Source organism: Hemiscyllium ocellatum, chromosome 11 (genome assembly GCF_020745735.1).
Source record: "Hemiscyllium ocellatum isolate sHemOce1 chromosome 11, sHemOce1.pat.X.cur, whole genome shotgun sequence".
Taxonomy (NCBI): Eukaryota; Metazoa; Chordata; class Chondrichthyes; order Orectolobiformes; family Hemiscylliidae; genus Hemiscyllium; species Hemiscyllium ocellatum.
The window spans coordinates 38,819,185-38,844,403 of NC_083411.1; the positions used below are offsets into that span (position 1 = coordinate 38,819,185).

The window sequence follows — 25,219 nt, forward strand, 5'->3', positions numbered from 1 at the left end:
TTTCGCTTAAATCTGGCATTCCTCAGCGTACAACAACTTACACAGGAAAAATACAGAATTAAATAATGCAGGAACACTTATTTTATTCTGTTCAGCACTTTATTAACACGTGGTAGAACCATACAAAATCTTTACATGTATTGTATCACAGCAAGAACCAGTTGCATGGATACATGGGTGCCCACTGTGTCTGTACGACTAGGCTGCAGGACTGCTGCAAGTGTGGCTTGTGAAAACCGGTAATGACATTTTGAACTTGCATTCTATATCATTCTTCATTTCCACAAAAACTTTACAAGCAATGCAACAAACCAGTATATCCATATATCTGTAGTTTCAGTCTCATCTGTTCTTGGAGTTAACATTCAACACCTTTGTTTCCAAAGACAAAAATAACTGCAGCTTTCCAAACACAAGAGTTGCCAAATCTGTGAATATTTTAAAGAAAAAAAGTGAGTTTCAGAGTTTAGCTATGTGTAAAAATGTATTGTTGTGAACTATGCGCTACTCTTAGAAGCAGCCTCGGAGCTTCTTCTTTTAACATCCCAGTTATAAACTCTTGCCATATCTGATAGACGATTAGTTAAGGAGAAATCAAATATTTAATGTCAGTTAGAATGTGTTCGATGCTGACAATGCCCGAGTACGACTTGTAATAAGTTTCATAAAAAGAAGAGCTCCTCAAAGGGACAAGGCTTTATTTTTGGTTGATTAGTGTGAAACATAGTAGCTGTGGCACTACATTTACATTGTAGAGGATGTGGGTTCAAGAATGATGGCACATCATTCATTGAAACTTAAAAAAAAGGATTACTGTGAAACCTACTACAAACACCAAGGCACTAAGAAGCTTGACAACCATATCTGTTCTGGTCTACATTTGAACTTAATCCCACATTACTTCGCCAGTTCTTAACCTCTCCAATACAATCATTGTTCTTTCTGCCATATTGATCAATATCATAGTAGAAACCTAGCTTCAAGACTATGGCTGTAGTTATGAATGTATCTTATGCATAATTAATTTATTCAATCACCAGATCTGGATGAACATCATGCTCACTTTCTCAGCTACTCCCCTTCCATAACATTCCACGATCATCCAGAACTAGGACAACATTTAGCTTATTTTAGCCAATAGACAATTCTCCCATATTGCTCTACAAGCCCTCTCCTAATTCATTCCCATTCATGGCACACACCTCCGATTCCCTTCACTATTCCCATTAAACAGGTGATGCCCCACAATGTGTCTCTGGCCTCTAAGATAACAGACACTTTAAACACTGTAAAGAAATTGCAACTTAAAGACAGACCAATATCCACCTCTATTAGCTGGTAACCAAATGATACAATAATAATGGTTCTTAATTAATCATAGTCACCAAACTCTACAAAATACTTAGAAATGACACTAGAAATACCAGTGATGCATCTGGGAAACCACAAGTTCAAGGTATTCTTTTTTCTTCCTAAACATTCTGCAGACATTTCTCATTAATTGCATATTACATTCCAAATATTATCTTTTGGAAATTCAATTTGTACCTGAATAAATCAATATTAATTGTTGCCAGCCTTTGGCTACATGTTCACTCAACATGGTTTCTGCAGATTAGGAGGAGAAAGTGAGGACTGCAGATGCTGGAGATCAGAGCTGAAAATGTGTTGCTGGAAAAGCACAGCAGGTCAGGCAGCATCCAGGGAGCAGGAGAATCGACATTTCGGGCATTCCTGAAGAAGGACTTATGCCCGAAACGTCGATTCTCTTGCTTCTTGGATGCTGCCTGATCCGTTGCGCTTTTCCAGCAACATATTTTCATTTCTGCAGATTAGGTTTGAATTTTTCTTCAGGCGCAGGTGGTGCCCTCTATTGGAAACAACATTTCTGCAACTTTGCTTTTGCCAAAACTACTCAACTCTTGAAGGAGCGAACAGGAGAGCTGAATATCAAAGAATCATTCAACTGAGCATGGAAACAAGCAGCCCAGAACAGCTTGCTTCTCTTATGAAGAAAGGTTGAACAAATTGTGTCGATACCCACTGGAGTTTAGAAGAACAAGAGATGATCTTGTTAAAACACAAGATCCTGAGGGAGCTTGATGAGGTAGCTACCAGAAAGATGTTCTCTCAGAGAATTGAGAACTAAGCAGCACAAGAAAAACAGGTATCCCTTTTAAGAGGGAGACAAAAAGACTTCGTTATCTCAGATGGTCATGAGATTGTGGAATTCTCTTTTAGATAAAGCAGTGGAGGCTGGATCATTTAATTTTTTTCAAGGCAGATTGACAGGGTAGTCAACAATTACGATGGGCATTCAGGGAAGTGGAATGGATCCCATAATCACATCAGCCATAATCTTTCTTAAAGGGTCAAATGCCCAACTCTCCTCAAGTAATATGCTCAAAACTGAGAGTCAAGACCCACAGGCCATAATCAGTGAAGACTGGGGACAATATTTCATTCTCACGAACACTCAACATTGGAGCTCCCCAAGGGTATGTACTCAGCTCCCTACTGTACTCACCGTATACCCATGACTGTGTCGCCAAATACCAGACTAATGCCATTTTTACAAGTTCGCTGATGACACCATAGTCAGTTGAATCTCAGATGGTGACAAAACAGACTACAGACGGGAGATAGAAGACCTGGAAAAATGGTGCACTGAGAACAAACTGGCTCTCAATGCCAGCAAAACCAAGGAACGCATTATTGAGTTTCGGTGGGATGTTGCTCATGCCCCCCCTACACATTCACAGCACAGAGATGGAACAAGTGGAGTGTGTGAAACTCCTGGGAGTGGTCACCCACAACCAGCTTTCTTGGACTGGATGCACTGGTTACAAAGGCCCAACATCTCCTCTTTCTCAGGTAGCTGAGAAAATTTGGCATGACAGTGAATACCCTTGCCACCCTTTATAGGTGTGCCATTGAGAGCATTCTGTCTAGATGTATCACTACCCGGTACGGCAACTGTACACTTTCAGAGATCTAGCTTTCACAATTCGTTGGCTTGCAGAATTCCAGACATTCACTACTCTCTGGGAGAAGTTCCTTCACAGCTCAATTTTAAATGAGTAAACCCTTCCTCTGTAACTAGGCCTTTTAGTTCCAGACTCCATCCCCCCTCCCCCCCTACCACCTCACCACCACCCCACCCCCCACAGACCCCCGTTAGTGGAAACATCTACCCTGTCAAGTCCCTGCCCAGAATCTTGTGTGTAACAATTAGATCAACCCACATTATCTTAACTCTAATGAATAAAGGCCTAATCTGTTTACCTACTAGACACATTTTCCCTCTAGGACAACTAAAAAATAATTTACAGGTCACATTGCAGAAACATCCATTCTCTATCTCAGCAACACAAAATGAGAGATGCAGTGAGAGAGAATAGATAAGTGATATGTTTATTGCAAAGAGAAGTGGACTAATGTACAGTGACAATTTCAGTGATGATGATGATGCTAGTATTCATTGATAAGAGATACTGATTCTGTTACACAAATGGCAGATTGCAACTATACTTCAAGGATGGAGCAGGCAGAATGGCAAGAGTTTGGCAAACCAGGATAGAACATATATATACAAAACAACCTTGGTTATCCGAACATCAATTATCCAAATTTCAGATTATTCAAATCAGGTCTCAAGGTCCGTGCACATTCATTTCAACTGAAGTAGGAAAATTCTATTCCTCATCCATTTAAAGCATTGTATTGTAAATTAGAACAGGAATATAAATGCAAGTATGCATTAATAAATAATTAAATTAAAACATATACTCAAGACATGATGTTAGAGTTAAGTCTTACACTTTTTATCAAAAGGCTCTCTAATACTTATTTTCCCAAGGATGAAGGCTTGTGAACACACAAGAACAATACATGTGCAAGCCGGAGCTGTGTGCTCTAACAGCAAGATTCCCACTAACATTGACTCACTGTGGTTTTGCAAACCCAACAATACTTTTTCCTCAGCTCATTCTCTGGAGTGCTCAGTCAAAAATGCTTGTTCCTCCCATTATCCCTTAACGACTCTTTTGTTTCCAAAAAAAGTACTTCAATATCTTTTAGCTGACAAAAAAATTTAACGTAACTTTTTTTAAAAAAAATGGGAGAGAGCAAATCGTTGAGAGTTAGCACACGTGAAAATACACAGGAGTAAAACTTGATGGGAGGAAACATGATGAAAGCATTACCCCCCTTAAAAAAAATGAAAGGATGGAAACTGAAGTCAGTCAGCAAAACAATCTTCCCCCTCTCTGTGTTCCCCCTGTATTTTGCACCTCTGCATCACTAAGCTTGGCAGTCGCTGAGGAGGGAGGGACAATGGTTAATCTGGCGGTGGGATGACACTGAACAGAAAGATGCCAGCTGCTGTTGAGAATCGGGATAAAACCAAGGCAAATGTCAGCATAAGATTTCACAGACTTAATTCAAACTCTCACCAAAAAGTGATTTTATTTGTAAAGTATCATGAATTTTTAAGCAATATTCAGTATTTGTATACATTTTATCGATTGAGTGCAATAAAAACTATAAAACATGTTTTATGTAATTATGTTCAACATGGCTTTCTTCGTTTATGATCAAATCAGTTATCCAAACAAAACACTCCCTGCCCGTCTCGTTCAGATAATCAAGGTTGTTCTGTACACAAACATTCCAGATATGTCAAGTTGTCTGCAATTGCGTCTCATTAACTTTTGAGATGTTGCCATTCACACTCATCCCTTCCCAAATAACTTAGTAACTTTTCTGAAACACACCCAAGCTTTGAATAATTACATTTTGCATATGAGTAAAGTCTTGGTGACCGGTATCAAGTATGCAAATGAAACTCAATTGCTCCCCATGGATTTTTTTTCATATTCAGCAAATACCATTTGTACTCAATGTGCAACTGCAAAGATTGCTCAAGATTTCAATGTTTTAAATGCATTACTGAGAGGAAAATCACAGTTCTGCCATGAAAAAGCAAATGGTGAACCTGAATTAAGCCACCATATGCCTTTTTTTTCCTGTCAGGGTAAGCGTGGATTCATACCGACAAGCATCATTTTATTCACTTACTCTCCCAATCTGTTTGTCAATTGCAGATCCCCTCATAAAACAAATGATAAAGAAACTGTTAATAGAAATCTCACAAAAAACTGCAAAAGAATGAAGGCGCCATTTCTCAGTGTTACTTTGATATAAAGGATACTGACTTCTGTGGTAGTGAACTGATCTCGAAGGAAGTCCAGATCCTCTTCTAGTCCTTCCAGATTACGGGTTGCAGTTGTCAGATTCTTTTCAAGCAATGCTCGAGCCTCATCGAGGTCATACTCAAGCATTACATTAGCCTGTGCAAGACAGAGCTACATCTTATTTTTTTTATCAATGCCCCACAATCATTCATTGCTTTTGCTAGTTCCTCAGAATATGGGCCCAGACGTATTTGGAACATAACACAAGTTGTTTTCCTGCACTGAGCTGGATAGTGGGCACCAACAGACTACTGACTTGTGGGGTATCACATTTGGTCCTGTCCATTTAATTCCCACAGGTGCACTTTGTAGCCGAGGCTTGTGGACAATGATTGACACCAAGATTCTTTCCAGAGATGGCAAAGTCAACAGTAATGACACTGTTACTAAAGTGAAGACACTCACTTAAAAGAGGGCAAGACTCTCATCATATGGGTCAGCAGCACACTTCCTTTACAACTGAGCCAAAGGTGCAGGAAGACAAAAGAAACTCTACACTGAGCGCTGTACAACTGCTAATTTGAAATCTAAAACTGTTATGCTTATGTAGTGCTTGGCTACTGACAAAAGCGTTCTCAGCCTGAGTGACATGAATCCATACATCTTAGTCTAATAATCCAAGCATCCTCATGATGAAGAAAATAAAAATCATTGCACTACCTCATAGTTATCTTTCAAGTATCTCAACATCTCCCTATGTACTCATTCTTCTATAATCCACAGGCTGGCAAATCCAATATTATCACCTAACTACTGTATTATGATCTGTCCTATCTTCTCTTTGACTATTTCTAGTCTTGGGAGGATCTTGTATCTCCAGATTTTAAATTTCTTCTAGATTACTCAGTAATAAGGAAAAGAAACATTGATGAAAGTTACCCTGTCTCTGGAAGCACCTGGGGAACAGCAAAAATGTCTGTCTTATGCATAGGGTGCCTTGTTCATGTTACATGGACTTTGAGGAGGTATACACTATTTACTAAAATAATTAAATGGCTGTGTAACACAACAATTATATTGACAATTAGAATAAGTATACATCTGTTTTAGTTGCTTACAGATTTCCACTGCCCACAGTATCATACTTTTCTGTTTGCAGAACTATTTTGAAATGAGTAGTCCTAATACCTGTATCTCAAATAAATGCACAAAGAATTATAAAAAAAGTGTTCATTTCTGATGATACACTGCAAATTTTGTTCCCCTTACATACTTTTGCAGCAGAAACCATAGCCCTGAACTTACCCCCAACCATAAGCACACTTTATCCGTAGGAGTGATAGATGCTTTAGCATACAAGTTATCTGCGAGGAGAAACAGCGTCTCCATTGGATCTGTGGAATCCTTTAACACAAAAAACAGGCAGATGTAGGGCTGCATTATAGTTAAATTAGCCAAGCTCTCATTTCTGTAAGAACCACATATAATTACAGCAATATATATGACACTACATCATAAAAACTCATGTAATAGGAATAAGTTAGTTATGAATAGCAACCAAGATTAATTGGATTGGAGACCAGTTTGAAGTTGCTGCTACCACAATTACCAATTAAAATGAGAGAGAAAAACAGAATACTTAAAAGAATACTTGGCTCTGAGAAAGAGGAAGAGAAAACAGACTTTTAAAGGACAAATAGGTTTGAAATAAAAGACTATGCAGGGTCAAAGTGAAACAGTTGCTGTAAGAACCGGGTATGACGTGTAAAATTGCTTCATGTTGCAAATCTGTTTCACTATAGCCAATTTCAAAGAAACAACAGGGGTGTCAGACTCAGGTCATTTGCCCAAGAAAGAACACCAAATCTAAAAGCTATATTTTTGATAATCCTAGTGAGAGTTAAATCCATAACATCAGTATTCCAAATGCCAAAAATTCTTCCTTAGTGATTTATTTGTCTAAAGCAAATATATATTGCTTAAACACGCATACAAAATTTTTAAAAAACATTACTGGGCAAAGTAATTGTCAATCAGTCAACTTTATGAAAATTTACACAGTTTTACCTTTTTTCTCTGCATGTGTTTTAAAATCTCTAATGTCTGTTTAATTTCTGGAATTTGACTTTTTAGCCTAGAGAAAGGAAGAAAAGATGGTAAGTATAAATGGTCATGTTGAGAGATAAAAAAAGCACAATTCCTTTTCACAGAACAGCTTTTATTTAAATAGTGTCTTTAAATAATAAAACATACAAAATACAACGTAGTAACATTACGATAACGAGCCACACAGGCAAGTACTAAGGCAGATAACCAAAAGCTTGATGAAAGAAAGGTAGTTTTAAGGAGTGTCCTAAAGGAATGGGGTGAGATACAGGGATTTAGGAAGGGAATTCCAGTGCCAATGTGAAGACAACTGAGGGAATGCTGGAACAATTGAAATTAGGCCAGAATGACAAAAGTACACAGTTATCCCAGATAGTTTTAGGGCTGGATTACAGAGTTGAAGAGGGATGAGATCATATGGAACTTGAAATCAAGAAATGAGAATTTTAAAAATCAAAATTTTGCCTAACATGCTAATACAGGTTAGCAAACATAATAGCAATGGGTAAACAATTGCTGATATGACTAAGGAAACTGCTATGTGCAACCTCAAATTTGCACAGGGTAGAATTCGGAGGCTGGCAAGGAATATGTTGCAAAAGTCAAATCAAGAGGTAACAGAAACATGGATGAAGGGTTCAACAGTAACTAGGCTGAGGCTGGACAGCCAGGACTAAATGGAGATGAAAACAATAAGTCTTTGGCGGCACAGGTATGTGGTTGGAAGTTGCTGGGGTCAAATTTGACACTAGTCAAGAAAACCTTGAGCCAAGAAGAAATCTTGAGAAAAAGGTCTGTGTGTTACACTGCAGCAGAATAAAACATAAATAACGACATTTATTTCCATTTGACATAACCACCCAAATTTCTCTTACAGTATTTTCTCTGAGCCAAAAGTTGCAAAATAGTGAAGGATTTTTATTTTTCATTTATCTCTGGCAGCACCACAGACAAGACAGAATTCTGATAGAAATCAATGTTTTTCCTTGATCCTAACATAATTTGGCAACCTCCAGTTTCAATTACAGAATACTGCTTCACTCTCTCAACAGGTACAACATTAGACCATCTTAGATGGTTTGTTTGTAACATTAGCTTTGACTTAGACAATGTCTGGATATTTTTAAGCAGCAAGTGGTGTGCTGGTCAGAGAAATGCACAATTATATTCTTTTAAAAATGTGTGACATACGTCAATGACACCAGGTATTGGAGCAAGGGTCAGTTTTCAATTCTTGGAAACAGTAAAAAATGAGGTCTGCAGATGCTGGAGATCACAGCTGCAAATGTGTTGCTGGTCAAAGCACAGCAGGTTAGGCAGCATCTCAGGAATAGAGAATTCGACGTTTCGAGCATAAGCCCTTCATCAGGAATAAGAGAGAGAGAGCCAAGCAGGCTGAGATAAAAGGTAGGGAGGAGGGACTAGGGGGAGGGGCGATGGAGGTGGGATAGGTGGAAGGAGGTCAAGGTGAGGGTGATAGGCCGGAGTGGGGTGGGGGCGGAGAGGTCAGGAAGAGGATTGCAGGTTAGGAGGGCGGTGCTGAGTTGAGGGAACCGACTGAGACAAGGTGGGGGGAGGGGAAATGAGGAAGCTGGAGAAATCTGAATTCATACCTTGTGGTTGGAGGGTTCCCAGGCGGAAGATGAGGCGCTCCTCCTCCAGCCGTCGTGTAGTTGTGTTCTGCCGGTGGAGGAGTCCAAGGACCTGCATGTCCTCGGTGGAGTGGGAGGGGGAGTTAAAGTGTTGAGCCACGGGGTGATTGGGTTGGTTGGTTCGGGCGGCCCAGAGGTGTTCTCTGAAGCGTTCCGCAAGTAAGCGGCCTGTCTCACCAATATAGAGGAGGCCACATCGGGTGCAGCGGATGCAATAGATGATGTGTGTGGAGGTACAGGTGAACTTGTGGCGGATATGGAAGGATCCCTTGGGGCCTTGGAGGGAAGTGAGTGTGGAGGTGTGGGCGCAAGTTTTACATTTCCTGCGGTTGCAGGGGAAGGTGCCGGGGGTGGAGGTTGGGTTGGTGGGGGGTGTGGATCTGACAAGGGAGTCACGAAGGGAGTGGTCCTTGCGGAACGCTGATAGGGGAGGGGAGGGAAATATATCCTTGGTGGTGGGGTCCGTTTGGAGGTGGCGGAAATGGCGGCGGATAATACGTTGTATGCGCAGGTTGGTGGGGTGGTAGGTGAGAACCAGTGGGGTTCTGTCTTGGTGGCGGTTGGAGGAGCGGGGCTCAAGGGCGGAGGAGCGGGAAGTGGAGGAGATGCGGTGGAGGGCATCGTCGATCACGTCTGGGGGGAATCTGCGGTCCTTGAAGAAGGAGGCCATCTGGGTTGTGCGGTGTTGGAATTGGTCCTCCTGGGAGCAGATGCGGCGGAGACGAAGGAATTGGGAATATGGGATGGCGTTTTTACAGGGGGCAGGGTGGGAGGTGGTGTAGTCCAGGTAGCTGTGGGAGTCAGTCGGTTTATAATAGATGTCTGTGTTGAGTCGGTCGCCCGAGATAGAAATGGAAAGGTCTAGGAAGGGGAGGGAGGAGTCTGAGACAGTCCAGGTGAATTTCAGGTCGGGATGGAAGGTGTTAGTAAAGTTGATGAACTGTTCAACCTCCTCGTGGGAGCACGAGGCAGCGCCGATACAGTCATCGATGTAGCGGAGGAAAAGGTGGGGGGTGGTGCCAGTGTAGTTGCGGAAGATGGACTGTTCCACATATCCTACGAAGAGGCAGGCATAGCTGGGGCCCATGCGGGTGCCCATGGCAACTCCTTTAGTTTGGAGGAAGTGGGAGGATTGAAAAGAGAAGTTATTCAGGGTGAGGACCAGTTCAGTCAGTCGAAGGAGGGTGTCAGTGGAAGGGTACTGGTTAGTGCGGCGGGAAAGGAAGAAGCGGAGGGCTTTGAGTCCTTCGTGATGGGGGATGGAGGTGTACAGGGACTGGATGTCCATAGTGAAAATAAGGCGTTGGGGACCGGGGAAGCGAAAATCCTGGAGGAGGTGGAGGGCGTGGGTGGTGTCCCGAACGTAGGTGGGGAGTTCTTGGACTAAAGGGGACAGGACCGTGTCGAGGTATTGGGAGATGAGTTCGGTGGGGCAGGAGCAGGCTGAGACAATGGGTCGGCCGGGGCAGGCAGGTTTGTGGATTTTGGGCAGGAGGTAGAAACGGGCGGTGCGGGGTTGTGGGACTATGAGGTTGGAGGCGGTGGATGGGAGATCCCCTGAGGTGATGAGGTCCTGGATGGTCTGGGAGATGATGGTTTGGTGGTGGGAGGTGGGGTCGTGGTCAAGGGGGCGATAAGAGGAGGCGTCCGCGAGCTGGCGTTTGGCTTCAGCGGTGCCCGCGAGCTGGCGTTTGGCTTCAGCGGTGTCCGCGAGCTGGCGTTTGGCTGGAAACAGCCAGTTTTTGATTTTTATAGGAAAACAATTCGAATTTGAGAACAGCTCTGTACAAAAAATATTATATAGTACTAGCTGTAGAATCCCATCCAATAAAAATTTAATTTGAAAGCCAATGCTTTGCAATAAGTGAATCAATAAGGTGTGCATTTTCTCACTCAAAAAACACCAAATCACTTCAGTGGCTTTCTCAGTCACAGCTTAAACTGTGAATCTTTATTTAACATGTTCAGCTAAAGTAGCTAAGAGCGTGGACATTTTTAACCCCGTGATGATAAATTCTCACCTTCTTTTCTTTTGCGATAGATTCAGCTCCATGAATTTGTATTTTTGGTATTGCTCATCTAGCCTCCTCAGCACTAAGTCTGCTGTCTCATTACCTGGTTGCTTCATAAATGCAATAACATCCTCCTAGAAAACAGATAATAAACAAAAAAAAAGACTTGAAAAATGAAATAAATACAATCTACACACTAGCAAAAACATTTAAAGAGTTGTACTGATTTCCCCAATTATCAACAGTCTGGGTGTTACCATTGACAGATTAACATTGAAATATTTTGACAATATGAAGGTTAGTGCACAGCGACTATACAATATTTTCAATTACATCATAGCAGCTGCTCTGAGCATTATTACAGAGTTGTATATGATAAAACAAAGAACCACAGATGATGGGGCTCGGAAACAAACAAACAGAAATTGCTGGAGAAGCTCAACAGGTCTGGCAATGGGGAGAAAACAGAATTTTGAGTCCAGTGACCCCTCCTCATTTCCCAATTGGAATTTGAGATATTATAGCGAATATTATTTCCAGGAAGACAGTTGGAATGCCTAGCCTGACCAACATGCCCCAGCTGCTTATGATCATTTCTTTGTAATTCCAATTAGTTTAAGGGTGAAGCATAGTGTGGCAGCACTTTAAAGGAGATATTGTGACAATGGAGAAGTATGCCAAGATCCTAATGACACCCGTCTGTACTTCTCCATCACATTTCCTGAAGGTACTACAGCCAAATTACCCAAATATGATAATATCACAACTGAATTACTATTTCTAGTGATTGAAGATAGGGCTAAAGAAGCCTGAGTTTTCAATCCATTTCATAAATTCTACTCCACTAATGATAATTTCATCCAACGAATTTCATTCCCAACTCATTGCCACACTGCTGCTGAAACTCTCACCTACCACTGCCATCTCTTAACAGTTATCCCAATATTGCCTAACTGGACCCTGATCCTCTACGGAAGAACTGGGACCATTAAGCTATTCAGCTTCTCAGGCCAGCTCCACCATTCAAAATGATCATACTCAATCTCATCTTGGCTGCAACATCAATTTCCTGCCTGCTCTCTATAACTCTTCAACCAATTACTAATTAAAAACCTATATCCTCAAATTTATTCAGTGTCCTGACAGCCACTGCACTCTGGGGTAATGAATTCCACAGATTCATGATTCAGAGAAGTAATTCCTTCTCAGCTGTCTTAAATCTGCTACTCTTACCCTAAAACTATTGTTCTAGATTGCCCCACAAGGGTAATCATCTCCTCTCCATCTACCTTGTCAATCCCCTTTAATGCCTTATACACATTAGATCTCTTCTTTTCTAAACTTCAGGTCTAAACTACTCAATCTCTCTTCATAAGACAACCCCCTCCCCCACTCACTGAAATGCCTTCAGTAAAACTACACCCCTCCTGAACTAACTGGACCAAAACTGTACACAATACTCCAGGTGCAGTCTCACTAAAGCCTTGTGCAACTGCAGCAACACTTCCCTACTTCTAAACTGTATTCCTCAATCAATAAATGCCAAAATGTTATCTGCTGGGGCAGCACAGTGGCGAGCACTGCTGCCTCACAGCACCAGAGTCCCAGGTTCAATTCCAGCCTCAGGTGACTGGCTGTGTGGAGTTTGCACATTCTCCCTATGTCTGCGTGGGTGCACCGGTTTCCTCCTACAGTCCAAAGATGTGCAGGTCAGGTGAATTGGCCATCTAAATTGCCCAGTGTTAGGTTAAGTAGTGAGAGGGAAATGGGTCTGGATGGGTTACTCTTCGGAGGGTCGGTGTGGACTGATTGGGCCGTAGGGCCTGTTTCCACACTGTAAGGAATCTAATCTAATCTAATTACCTGCTGTACCTGCATTCTAGTTTTCTAAGATTCATGCACAAGGACATCCAGATCTCTCTGTGCTGAAGCACTCTAAAATTTCCCTCCATTCAGACAATAAATTATCTTTCTATTCTTCCAATCAAAATAGATAACCTCCCGTATCCATATGAAACTCCATTTGGCAATTTTTGGCCCATTCACCGATACTATCCATAACCAATTTGCAAATTCCTTATTTTTTTCACTGCAATTTATTTGCCCACCTATTTAATTATTATCTGCAAATTTTCTTCCATCCCTGTGTCCAAGTCATTAATATAGGTTTTAAGTAGTTGGGGCCCCAAGGACTGACTCTTGTGGCATCCCACTAGTTACACCTTGCACACCGGAAAAGACCCATTTATCCTGACACTGTTTTCTGTTAGTTATAATGTCTAGACTTATACAGGCATGGAAACAGACGCTTTAGACCCACTCATCCATGCCGACCAGATATCCTAAACCGATTTAGTCCTTTCTGCCAGCATTTGGCCTTTATCCCTCTAAACCCTTACTATTCATGTACCCTGTCCAGTTGCCTTTTAAATATTATAATTGTATCTGCTTCCACCACTTCCTTTGGCAGCTCGTTCCAAACATGCACCACCCTGTGTGAAAAAGTTGTCCCTTGGGTCCCTTTTATATCTTTCCCCTCTCACCTTAAATCTACACCCTCCAGTTTTGGACTCCCCCATCCACAGAAAAACATCTTGGCTATTCACCCTATCCATGGTCCTCATGATTTTATAAACCTCTAAGGTCAGTACTCTCACCCTCTGACACTCCAGGGGAAAAAAATGCCCTAGCCTATTCAGCCTCTCCCTATAGCTCAATCCTCTATCGAAGTTAATGCATTACCCCAACCTCATGTGATTGCATCTTGTGCACTGTGTGGTACCTTATCAAATGCCTTCTAGAAGTGCAGGTTTACAACATCTACAGGATTCCCATTACATCTTTGAAAAACACAATTTGACTAATTAATGGACTACGGTTTGACTTTCCTTATTACTTCCTTAATAATGGATTCTAACAAGTTCCCAATAGCAGATATTAAACTAACTGGCTCCTTTTGAATAAGAGCATTATATTAGCACTTTTCCAATCCATGGAAATCTTTCCAGCATCCAGGGAAGTTTTGATTATAACCAATGGATCCACTATCTCTGCTACCACTTCCTTTAAGAGTGTAGGATGTAGGCCATCAGGCCCTATGACTTGCTTGCCTTCAATCCCAATAGTTTGCTCAGTGCCATATCCTTAATGCTAACTATGGTTTGAAAATTCCTGCTTTTCTATAATGTCTGCATTACCTATTACTGGGGTGGCACAGTCCTCCACAGTGAAAACTGAGATAAAGTATCGATTTAATGCCTCCATTATTACTGTGTTCCCTAATACTAACTTTCCAGTCTCATCCTTCAAGGAACCATCTTTCACTTTAGTTACTCTCTTCCCTTTTATTAAGAAGATTTTCACTATCTGCTATTGAAAACACAACACCATTTCTATTTCTTCAGTACGCTAAGGAAATTTGGCATATCCATAAAGACTTTTACCAATTTTAATAGATGGACCATAGAAAGAAAGCATTCTATCTGGATGCATCATAGCTTGATATGGCAACTGCTCTACCTGGACCTTGAAAAACCAGAGTTCTGAACACAGCCCAGTCGATCATACTAGCCAACTTTCCATCCTTTGACTCCATTAATACTTCTCGCTGCATTGCAAGGCAGCCAACCTAATCAAAAACTCCTCCCACCCCAGTTATAATCTCTTCCACCCTTTTCTGTCAGGCAGCAGATACGAAAACATATGATTCAAGACCAGCTTCTCCCCCACAATTACTAGACTTCTGAAGGGACCTCTCAAATTTAAAATTTAACATTGATCTCCGCCTTTGGACACCTCCTCTGCAACCGTAACATTGTATTCCTTGCACTGTTCCATTACCTTATGCACTTTGTATGGAATGATCTGCCAATACTGCATGCAAAACAAAACTTTTCATTGTATCTAGGTACATGTGACAGATCAAATTAAAAATGAAGTGTTCCCCCAAAGGTAACCTTGCTAATTTGCTTAATTCAATCTATATGCAGACTAAAATTAACCATGATTGTTGCCACATCTTTCTTACAAGCCCTAATACGTCCTGGTTTATAGGGCAACTTTGATTATCCGAACAACATGGGCGGGGAATATTTTGTTCGGATAATCATACGTTTGGATAATCAAGGTTGATCTGTCTAATGTGCCCTACTGTGGAACTACTGTTTGGGGACTTATAGATTAGTCCCACAGGAACTCCTTTCCCTTGCTATTTCTTATTTCTATCCATATTCATTCTCTGTCTTGGACTCCATTGATCTCTTCATTTACTAACAAAATAATATTACTTCCTCTTCCTTTCTGTCTATCCTTCTGAAATACTGCATACCCTTGGATTTTCAGTTCCCAATCTGGTCTACCTGTAACCACATCTATACAAAATCATACTAATTTGTCTCCATTTGCAGTGTTGACTTGTTAATTTTATTCTGAATATCTTGTCAGATAAAAATCTCAAGTTTTATTCTATTATCAAATGTCCCTATCCTTTATGATTCTTTGGTGCAATATGAATTCACGCATAGAGTCACAGAGACGTACAGCACAGAAACCGACCCTTCAGTCTAACTTGTCCATGTCAACCAGATATGTCAAATCACACAATGCTTTAAAAATCTTCAAAAATAATATATTTCCAAATTCCTTCTGTAGAATAATTTCCAAAACACAGGTGGCACTTCAATTAGATTCTGTACGAGTAGTTTGGCAGTTCTATCCATTCATTTTATTTTCTTGTAACAATCGACATTAGTAATTTTTGCTCCTATCTTGTCCTTTAACTTTGATTTTTAAACAAATTTCATGCAACTGGGAAACCCCAATTGCCCATTTAGTTTGAAGCCTTAATTATGCAAATTGCTAGGACACTGCTGCCAGCATGGAAGGATGTGGAGGCATTGGAATGAGTCCAGAGGAGGTTTACCAGGATGCTGCCTGGCATGGTAGGAAGATCATATGAGGAAAGGCTGAGGCACTTGGGGCTGTTCTCATTGGAGAAAAGAAGGTTTAGGGGAGATTTGATAGAGGTGTACAAGATGATTAGGGGTTTAGATAGGGTTGCCAGTGAGAACCTTTTTCCGCTAATGGAGTCAGCTGTTACTAGGGGACACGGCTTTAAATTAAGGTGTGGTAGGTATAGGACAGATGTTAGGGGTAGATTCTTTACTTAGCGAGTTGTGAGTTCATGGAATGCCCTGCCAGTAGCACTGGTGGACTCTCCCTCTTTATGGTCATTTAAGCGGGCATTGGATAAGCATATGGAGGTTATTGGGCTAGTGTAGGTTAGGTAGGCTTCGGTCGGCGCAACATCAAGGGCCGAAGGGCCTGTACTTTTCTATGTTCTATGATTCAAGTGGAGCTCATCCCATCTTTCCCTAGCATTGGTGCCCATGTTCCATAAATTTGAATCCATTTCTCCCACAATTTGAGTCACATATTTACCTCTTTAATCTTAATGAACTTATGCCAATTACTTTGTGGGTCAGGTAATAAACAAGTGATCATTACCTTTTTGATTCTGCCAAAAATTTAGACCCTATTTGCTCATATTCCTTCAGCAGAATCCAGAATCTCTTTCCTCATTCTACCTATAGCAAAGGTACCTACATCGACCACAACGACTGGATCTTTTCCCTCCCACTCCAAGTTCCTCTGCAGTCCAGATGAGCTATCCTTCAGCCTGGCACCAGGCAGGCAACATGACCTTCAGAATTCTCAATCCTAGCCACTGAGAACAGTTCCTATTACTGAACTATTTTAACTCTCATTATATTTCTCATTTCTAACCCCATTTGAATGGCTTCATAGAGCTAAGATCAGTTTGCTCATCCTCCCGACAACTGCCACTTTTGTCAATTCAGGGAGCAAGAATCTTAACAAATGCAAAGCAAGTCCATGGATTCTACCTTTGATTAATTCATGGGATGTCAGCATCACTGGCTCGGCCAGCATTTATTGCCCATCCATAATTGATGAGAGTCAACCACTTTCCTGTAGGCCCATGGTCATACTGTACAGGCCAGTCCAGATAAGGCCAGCAGTTTTGTTCCCTAAAAGACATTAGTAAACCAGATTGTTTTTGCTGACAATCATGGTCATCATTAGACTCTTCATTCCAGATTTTTAAAATTGAATTCTATCTTCATCTTCCCTGATGGGAGTTGAACACATGTCTCCAGAACAATAAATGGGTCCATGGTTTAATGGTCTAGTGGTAATATCATTCAGCCATAGTCTCCTCAAATTTCATTGACCTGGCCATTCACAAACGAGCTTCCTGAATGATGCTGGCTCATTTTCAAGTTCACTATTCCCACCTGTTTCAAATCCCTCTATAGTTTGGTCTTGGTAAACTACCTTTACATGTTCTTAACCTTTATACACATTAGCTGTCTTCTGCGGCTGCCTTTTGGGCATCCTTTCTTACTTCATCTCACCACTGGCTGCAGAGCTTTCAATTGTCGCAGCTCTTCTGTGGATAATTCACTAAATACTTCTGGGGTCTAGATTAGAGTGGTGCTGGAAAAGCACAGCAGTTCGGGCAGCATCCGAGGAGCAGTAAAATCGACGTTTCAGGCAAAAGCCCTTCATCAGGAATACAGGCAGAGAGCCTGAAAAGTGGAGAGATAAATGAGAGGAGGGTGGGAGTGGGGAGAAAGTAGCATAGAGTACAATCGGTGAGTAGGAGAGGGGATGAAGGTGATAGGTCGGGGGGAGGGGGGGAAAGAGGTGTTGATAGGTGAAAAGAAGATATGGAAGGTAGGACAAGTCATGAGGACAGTGCTGAGCTGGAAGTTTGTAACTGGGGTGAGGTGGGGGAAGGGGAAATGAGGAAACTGCTGAAGTCCACATTGATGCCCTAGGGTTGAAGTCTTCCTCCAGGCATCAGGTGGTGAGGGAGCGGCGGTGAAGGAGGCCCAGGACCTCTATGTCCTCGGCAAAGTGGGAGGGGGAGTTGAAATGTTGGGCCACTGGGCAGTGTGGTTGATTGGTGCAGGTGCCCCAGAGATGTTCTCCAAAGCGCTCTGCTAGGAGGCATCCAGTCTCCCCAATGTAGAGGAGACCGCCTCGGGAGCAACGGTTACAATAAATAATATTGGTGGATGTGCAGGTAAAACTTTGATGTGGAACACTCCTTTAGCGTCTTGGATGGTGATGATGGAGGAGGTGTGGGCACAGGTTTTGCAATTCCTGCGGTGGCAGGGGGAAGGTGCCAGGATGAGAGGGTGGGTTGTAGGAGGGTGTGGACCTGACCAAACAGTCACGGAGGGAACGGTCTTTGCGGAATGTAGAAAGGGGTGGGGAGGGAAACATATTCCTGGTGGTGGAGCCCGTTTGGAGGTGGCGGAAATGTCGGCGGATGATTTGGTTTATGTGAAGGTTGGTAGGGTGGAAGGTGAGCACCAGGGGCGGTCTGTCCTTGTTACGGTTGGAGGGGTGGGGTCTGAGGGCGGAGGTGCGGGATGTGGACAAGATGCATTGGAGGGCATCTTTAACCACGTGGGAAGGGAAATTGCGGTCTCTAAAGGAGGAGGCCATCTGGTGTGTTCTGTGGTGGAACTGGTCCTCCTAGGAGCAGATATGGCAGAGGCGGAGGAATTGAGAATACGGGATGGCATTTTTGCAGGAGGTAGAGTGGGAAGAGGTGTAACCCAGGTAGCTGTGGGAGTCGGTGGGTTTGTAAAAAATGTCGGTGTCAAGTCAGTCGTCATTAATGGAGAGGGAGAGGACCAGGAAGGGGAGGGAGGTGTCAGAGATGGTCCAGGTAAATTTAAGGTCAGGGTGGAATGTATTAGTGAAGTTGATGAATTGTTCGACCTCCTCGCAGGGACACGAGGTGGCGACAATGCAGTCATCAATGTAGTGGAGGAAGAGGTGGCGAGTGTTGCCGGTGTAATTACGTAAGATGGACTGTTCTACATAGCCAACAAAGAGACAGGCATAGCTGGGGCCCATACGGGTACCCATGGCTACCCTTTTGGTCTGGAGGAAGTGGGAGGATTCGAAGGAGAAGTTATTAAGGATGAGGACCGGTTCGGCAGACGAACAAGTGTGAAGGGTACTGTTGGGGACGTCGGGAGAGGAAGAAACGGAGGGCTTGGAGGCTCTGGTCATAGCGGATGGAGGTATAGAGGGATTGGATATCCATGGTGAAGATGAGGCATTGGGGGCTGGGGAAACAGAAGTCTTGGAGGTGGTGGAGGGTGTGGGTGGTGTCTCGAACATATGTGGTGAGTTCCTGGACTAGTGGGAATAGGACTGTGTCGAGGTAAGTAGAAATGAGTTCAGTGGGGTAGGAACATGCTGAGACAATGGGTCGGCCAGGGTGGTCAGGCTTGTGGATCTTGGGAAGGAGGCTGGAAGCTGTGGGTGGGAGATCTCCTGAGGTGATGAGGTTATGTATGGTCTGGGAGATGATAGCTTGCTGATTGGGGGGGGGGGGGCATGGTTGAGGGGACGATAGGAAGAGGTGTCCTCGAGTTGGCGTTTGGCTTCAGCGGTGTAGAGGTCAGTGCACCAGACTACCACTGTGCCCCCTTTATCTCTGGCTTGATGGTGAGGTCAGGATTGGAGGGCTGCGCGTTGTGAGGGTGAGAGGTTGGAGTGGGGGTAGACAGGTTGAGGCGGTCATGTCCCAGTGGCAGTTGGAAATGAAGAGGTTGAGGGTGGGTAATAGGCCAGCACGGGGTGTCCAGGTGGATGCAGTGTGTTGGAGGTGGGCGAAGGGGTCCTCGGAAGGTGGGTGGGAGTCCTGATTGTGAAAGTAATCTTGGAGGCGGAGAAAGAAGTGTTCGACATCACAGCGTGTATTAAATACATCTGTTTTCCCGTGTTAATTTCCACTCCCAACTCTCTCCACTACTCCCACTCCCCCAACTCACTTAACGAGATCTGTTTTTTCAAACATTGCTACATTAAAAGCACAATATGGTTGTAAACAATTAAGAACATATGTTCACAGCTACAAATGGCAAAACCTAATGCCATCCCTAAGCGAAGAGATTATCCAAATAGCATTAAAATACAAAACTTTAAATAAACACACTACCTGCCAGAGTCCTCCACTCGCAATTCCCATCTTAACATAATCTAAGAGTTTAGTAAAGACCAACAGAACCACTTCCTTGCAAAGTCCTCTAATTTCGGGAGGTGGGGTTTCAAAACACCGGTTATGTCTTTATAATCACTAATCGATTTTCAATACACATCAACTCATCTCCCATCCCATCCTGATGAAGGGCTTTTGCCCGAAACGTCGATTTTCCTGTTCCTCAGATGCTGCCTGACCTGCTGTGCTTTCCCAGTGCCACTCTAATCTAAACTCTGGTTTCCAGCATCTGCAGTCTTCACTTTTGCCTAGTCTCATCGGTAACTACCTTATCTGGTAAACAGTCGCTCTTACAGAAGCGTAGGTACATTAGATTTTGCTTCATGACTCGCCCAAGTGGCGTTAACATGAGAGTCTGAGTTAGACTGATAGCAGGTTTGTGTGATCGTAAATGACGCGATCTGTGCGACAAAACCGCAGCAGTGACATGGTACTTAAGAGCAAGGAACCTCCCTATCCCAATTCACCGGAATACTCTGAGGAGGCCAGTCCAAGAGATGGGAACCTGGGAACCCCCGGTTTGATTTGCCTGAACTCAGCTCCCACTCTCATCATGCAAACACCACGAGGGTCCGAGGACGGGTGTTGGTGCTCAGCGAGACCTCAACATGCAGCGCAGGCGGTGGCCGCCACTCCCGGCCGCACGTCGCCATGGGGATAGAGCCCACACTCGCGCTCTTATAAAGAAATGGCCACAAACCTTCCCCCAACCCGAGCTGCCCTTACCACAAACACGGCCTGAGGAATACCCAAGTGCTTGCGGCTGCTCACAGCCGCGTTACTATCGCCGCTCCCACTGGTGGTCGCCATCTTGGGCCGCTCTGACGTCACGCGTGACGCGACCTGCACGTACAGGCCCACCTTTTCCCCGCGGTGATTGGTCAGAAGCTGCCAGCCCAGCCGCCAATCACATGCGCAGAGGGAGGGTTTTGTGAAGCTGACCCATTCAGTCGGGACAAGTCTGTTATACCAAGTGTATTGGACCTGCAGATATCTCAATTGATTTATTTCACCCAAGATATAACATTACATAACAGCAGAAGTAGGCCCCATAAGATCATGGTCAACATTGCCCCAAACATTATTTCGACTGAATTAACCTCTAGCATGCCAATTGGCATGTTCGTAATCTCTGAGCCGCTGGTCGTGTAGCTTTTTATTCACTTGTGGGACATGGACATTGCTAACTGTTAGCATCTTATTGTCCATCCCTAGTTGCCCTTGAAAAGGTGATAGTTAGATGCTTTCTTGAACATCTGGTATCCATGTGCAGTATGTTGAACCACAATGTCCTTAGGGATGGCATTCCAAGATTTTCACCCAGAGACATATTTCCAAGTCAGGATGATGGGTGTCTTGGAAGGAAACTTGCATATGGTGGTGTTCCCATGTATCTACTCCCCTTATCTTTCTAGATGGAAGTAGTCATGAGTTTGGAAGATGCTATCTAAGGATATGTGGTGAATTTCTGCAGTGTATCTTGTCGAAAGTACAAACCGCTGCTACTGAGTGTTGGTGGTGGAGAGAGTAGATGTTTGTGGGTGTGTTGCCTATCAAGTGGGCTGCTTTGTCCTGGATGATGTCAACCTTCAGTATTGTTGGAACTGTACCCATTTAGAATCTGGTGCTGGAAAAGCACAGCAGGTCAGGCAGCATCTGAGAAGCGGGAGAATCGATGTTTTGGGCATAAGCCCTTCGTTAGGAATATGTTCAGGTCCAAATTGTTTTGGTCTGAATGTAGTCTGAAGTCCATGCAGAATCAGTTGGTTCCTTAGGCAGGCACTGACAAAGGAGATGTGGCTGTCATAGCGAGTCTGCTTCATGAAGTGCCTGAAGAGCTTCAGGGCAGAGAAAATGATCCGGGTGGTACAGTGAAAGAGACTCACTGAGATCCTTGTAGAGAGAGAAGGAGAACTTCATCAAAATAGGCATCCTTCGAAGATGCTTCACAGTGGGGTTGAAATCAACTACGAGAAAGTGAGGATAGCAGTTGCTGCAGACTGAGGACTCTAATCTCCAGCATCTGCAGTCTTGAGTTTCTCATAGCTGCACCCATCTAGGCAAGTGAGTATCCCATCACACTCCTGACTTGTGCTCTGTCAATGGTGGACAGACTTTGGGGAGTCAGGAGGTGAGGTCCTTGCTGTAGTATTCCATCTTGGGCCTCCGATCTTTGAAGACATGTGTTTACGTGGTGAGAGAGTTTCTGGTCAATGGTAGCCCACTGAATGTTCTTAGGGGATTCAGTGATGATAACACCATTGAATGTCAAGGGACAGTGATTAGATTTTCTTTTATTGGAGATGATCATTGCCTGGCATTTGTATGGCACAAATGTTATTTGCCACTTGTCAGCCTAAGCCTGGATGTGTTTAGATTTTGTTGTATTTGAACATGGACTGTTTCAATATTTGAGGAATGGTGCTAAACGTTGTGCAATCATAGAGTCATAGTCATAGAGATGTACAGCTCAGAAACAGACTGTTCATTCCAACTCGTGCATGCTGACCACATATCCTAAACTAATATAGTCCCATTTGCCAGCAGTTGGCCCATATCCCTTGAAAACCTTGCTATTCATATGCCCATCCAGATGCCTTTTAAATGTTGTTATTGTATCAATCTCCACCACTTCCTCTGGCAGCTCATTCCATACAAATACCACCCTCTATGTGAAAAAGTTGCCCCTTAGGTCCTTTTTAAATTTTTTCCCTCTCAACCTAAACCTATGCCCTCTAGTTCTGGACTCCTTCATCCCACGGAAAATACCTTGTCTATTTACCCTATCCATGTCCCTCATGATTTTATAAACTTCTGTAAGGTCACCTCTCAGCCTCCAACGCTCCAGGGAAAACAGCCCCAGCCTGTTCAGCCTCTCCCTTGAGCTCAAATCCTCCAACCCTGGCAGCATCTTTGTGAATCTTTTCTGAACCCTTTCAAGTTTCACACCATCCTTCTGCTAAGAAGGAGACCAGAATTGCACAATCATTGGTGAACATCCCCACTTTTGACCTGATGATGGAGAAAAGATCATTGAATCAGCTCATGATGGAGCAGCTTAGAAGAAACATTTATTATTTTGTGTACATTTTGGTAGATTAGTTCCAATGCAAAAGGAGGCTATTCTGAAGATTATACAATGTGCAAGAGTCCCAGTTTCATATCCTTCCCCCAGGTTGGTACAAAAAGAACTTAGAATGTTCCAAATCAGAAATAAAACAGAAATTGCTATGAAAACTCAGCTGGACTGTCAGCATCTATGGAGAAAAAGCAAAATTAATGTTTCGGGTCCAGTGACCTTTCTTAAGACAGTTTTCTCGACCATATTCAATTCCTTTTTGAAAGCCACGATTAAATCTGCACCCACGATACTCTCAAGCAGTTCAGTCCAACTATAACCAATCACTGAATAAAGAGGTTTTCCTCATATTATGTTACTTGTTTCTTTTGCGATTCACCATACATTTTGAGACATCTAAGAGAAAGTGAGGATGGCAGATGCTGGAGATCAGAGTCAAGAGTGTGGTGCTGGAAAGGTACAGCAGGTCAGGCAGCATCCGAGGAGCAGGAGAATCGACGTTTCCCTTCATCAGGAATGTGAGGGCTGCTCAAGGGGGCTGAGAGATAAATGGGAGGTGTGTGGGGCTGGGGGAAAGGTAGCTTAGAAGATGATAGTAGAAGAAGGTGGGGAGGTGATGGTGATAGGTCGGAGCAGAGGGTGGAACAGATGGGTGTGAAGGAAGATGGAAAGGACAGTTCAAGATGGCAGTCCAAATTGGAGGGCTGGACGTGGGATAAGGCGCGGGGAGGGGAGGTGATGAAACTGGTGGAATCAACATTAATGCCATGTGGTTGGAGAGTTCCAAGGTGGAAGATGAGACGTTCCTCCTCCAGGTGTCAGGTGGCTTGGATTGGTGGTGGAGGAGCCCAGGATTTGTATGACCTTGACAGAGTGGGAAGGGGAATTGAAGTGGTTGGCCACAGGGTGGTAGGGTTATAGGGCGTGTGTGTCCCAGAGATATTCCCTGAACCATTCTGCAATTGGCATCCTGTCATCTCAATGTAGAGGAGACCATATTGGGAGCAATGGAGAAGGGCTTGTGCCCGAAATGTCAATTCTGCTGCTTCTAGGATGCTGCCTGACTGGCTGTGCTTTTCCAGCACCACATTCTTCGACAGTAGATGAGGTGTTTGGATGTGCAGGCAAGTCTCTGCAATTGTGGAAGGATCCTTTGGAACGTTAGCTGGAAGTGAGAGGGGTGGTGTGGGCGCAGGTTTTACACCTTTTGCAGAGGCAAGGGAAGGTGCCAGGAGTGGAGAGTTGTTTGGTTGCGAGGGAGTCGCAGAAGGAATGGTCTCTGCTGAATGCTGATAGGGGTGGGGAGGGAAACATATCTCTGGTGGTGGATCTGACTGTAGGTGGCGGAATTGGCAGAGGATGATGCATTGTATCCACAGACTGGTGGGGTGGAAGGTGGAGACCAAGGGTATTCTATCCTTGTTGCTGTACAAGATTTGAAGGGGAAGTTGTTGAGGGTGAGGACCAGTTCAGCCAATCGAATGAGTGTATTGGTGGAGAGGGGCTGGTTGGGTCGGCGGGAAAGGAAGAAACGGTGGTTTTGGAGTCCTTTGTCATGGTAGATAGATGTATACAGGGACTGGACATCCACAGAGAAGATGAGGCATTGGGGGACAAGGGAACCAAAAAGTCATGGAGGACATGGAGGGTGTGGGTGGTGTCCTGAATATATTTGGAGAGTTCCTGGACCAAGGGGACAGAATGGTGTCAAGTTATGAGGAGATAAATTCGGAGGCAGGAGCAGGCAGAGATGATGGGTTAACCTGGGCAGTCAGGTAAGAGGTCAAACTGGGCGGTGCGGGTTCCAGGAGTATGAGGTTGGAGGCTGTGGATGGGAGATGCCTTGGGGTGATGAGGTTGTGGATAGTCTGGGAGATGATGGTTTGGTAATGGGAGGTGAGGGGCAGTAGGAGAACATTGTCTGGAAGTTGGCACCGGGACTCAGCAGTGTACAGGTTGATGTGCCAAATTACCACTGTGCTCTCCACCCTAGTCCGCTGGTTTGATGGTGAGATTGGGGTTGGAGCAGAGGGCTGCAGGTTGCATGGGTGAGACGTTGAAGTAGTTAA

General features: G+C 43.6%; 1 protein-coding gene across 2 annotated transcripts; it reads right to left on the reverse strand.

The window, feature by feature from the left end:
- Positions 1-46: 46 nt before the first annotated feature.
- vbp1 (von Hippel-Lindau binding protein 1) lies at positions 47-20,905 on the reverse strand. 2 transcript variants are annotated; one of them, XM_060832144.1, is made up of 6 exons: positions 20,798-20,905; positions 10,975-11,099; positions 7,263-7,329; positions 6,501-6,599; positions 5,217-5,351; positions 47-428 (listed from the first exon to the last, which is right to left on the reverse strand). In XM_060832144.1, the coding sequence occupies exons 1-6, from the start codon at positions 20,879-20,881 to the stop codon at positions 366-368; spliced, it is 573 nt and encodes a 190-aa protein (XP_060688127.1). In that variant the 5' UTR covers positions 20,882-20,905; the 3' UTR covers positions 47-365. The 2 variants fall into 2 exon arrangements, with proteins under 2 accessions (XP_060688127.1, XP_060688126.1); XM_060832143.1 differs by having other exon boundaries at positions 49-568; positions 5,213-5,351.
- Positions 20,906-25,219: the final 4,314 nt, after the last annotated feature.

Excerpts from the sequence above, each read along its gene's own strand:
- vbp1 (XM_060832143.1), bottom strand. The coding sequence starts at position 20,881 with ATGGCGACCACCAGTGGGAGCGGCGATAGTAACGCGGCTGTGAGCAGC. Across the intron at positions 7,330-10,974 it reads CTATCGCAAAAGAAAAGAAG|GCTAAAAAGTCAAATTCCAG; the intron begins GTGAGAATTTAT and ends TCCTTTCTCTAG. Across the intron at positions 569-5,212 it reads GTTCACTACCACAGAAGTCA|ATATGGCAAGAGTTTATAAC; the intron begins GTATCCTTTATA and ends ATCGTCTATCAG.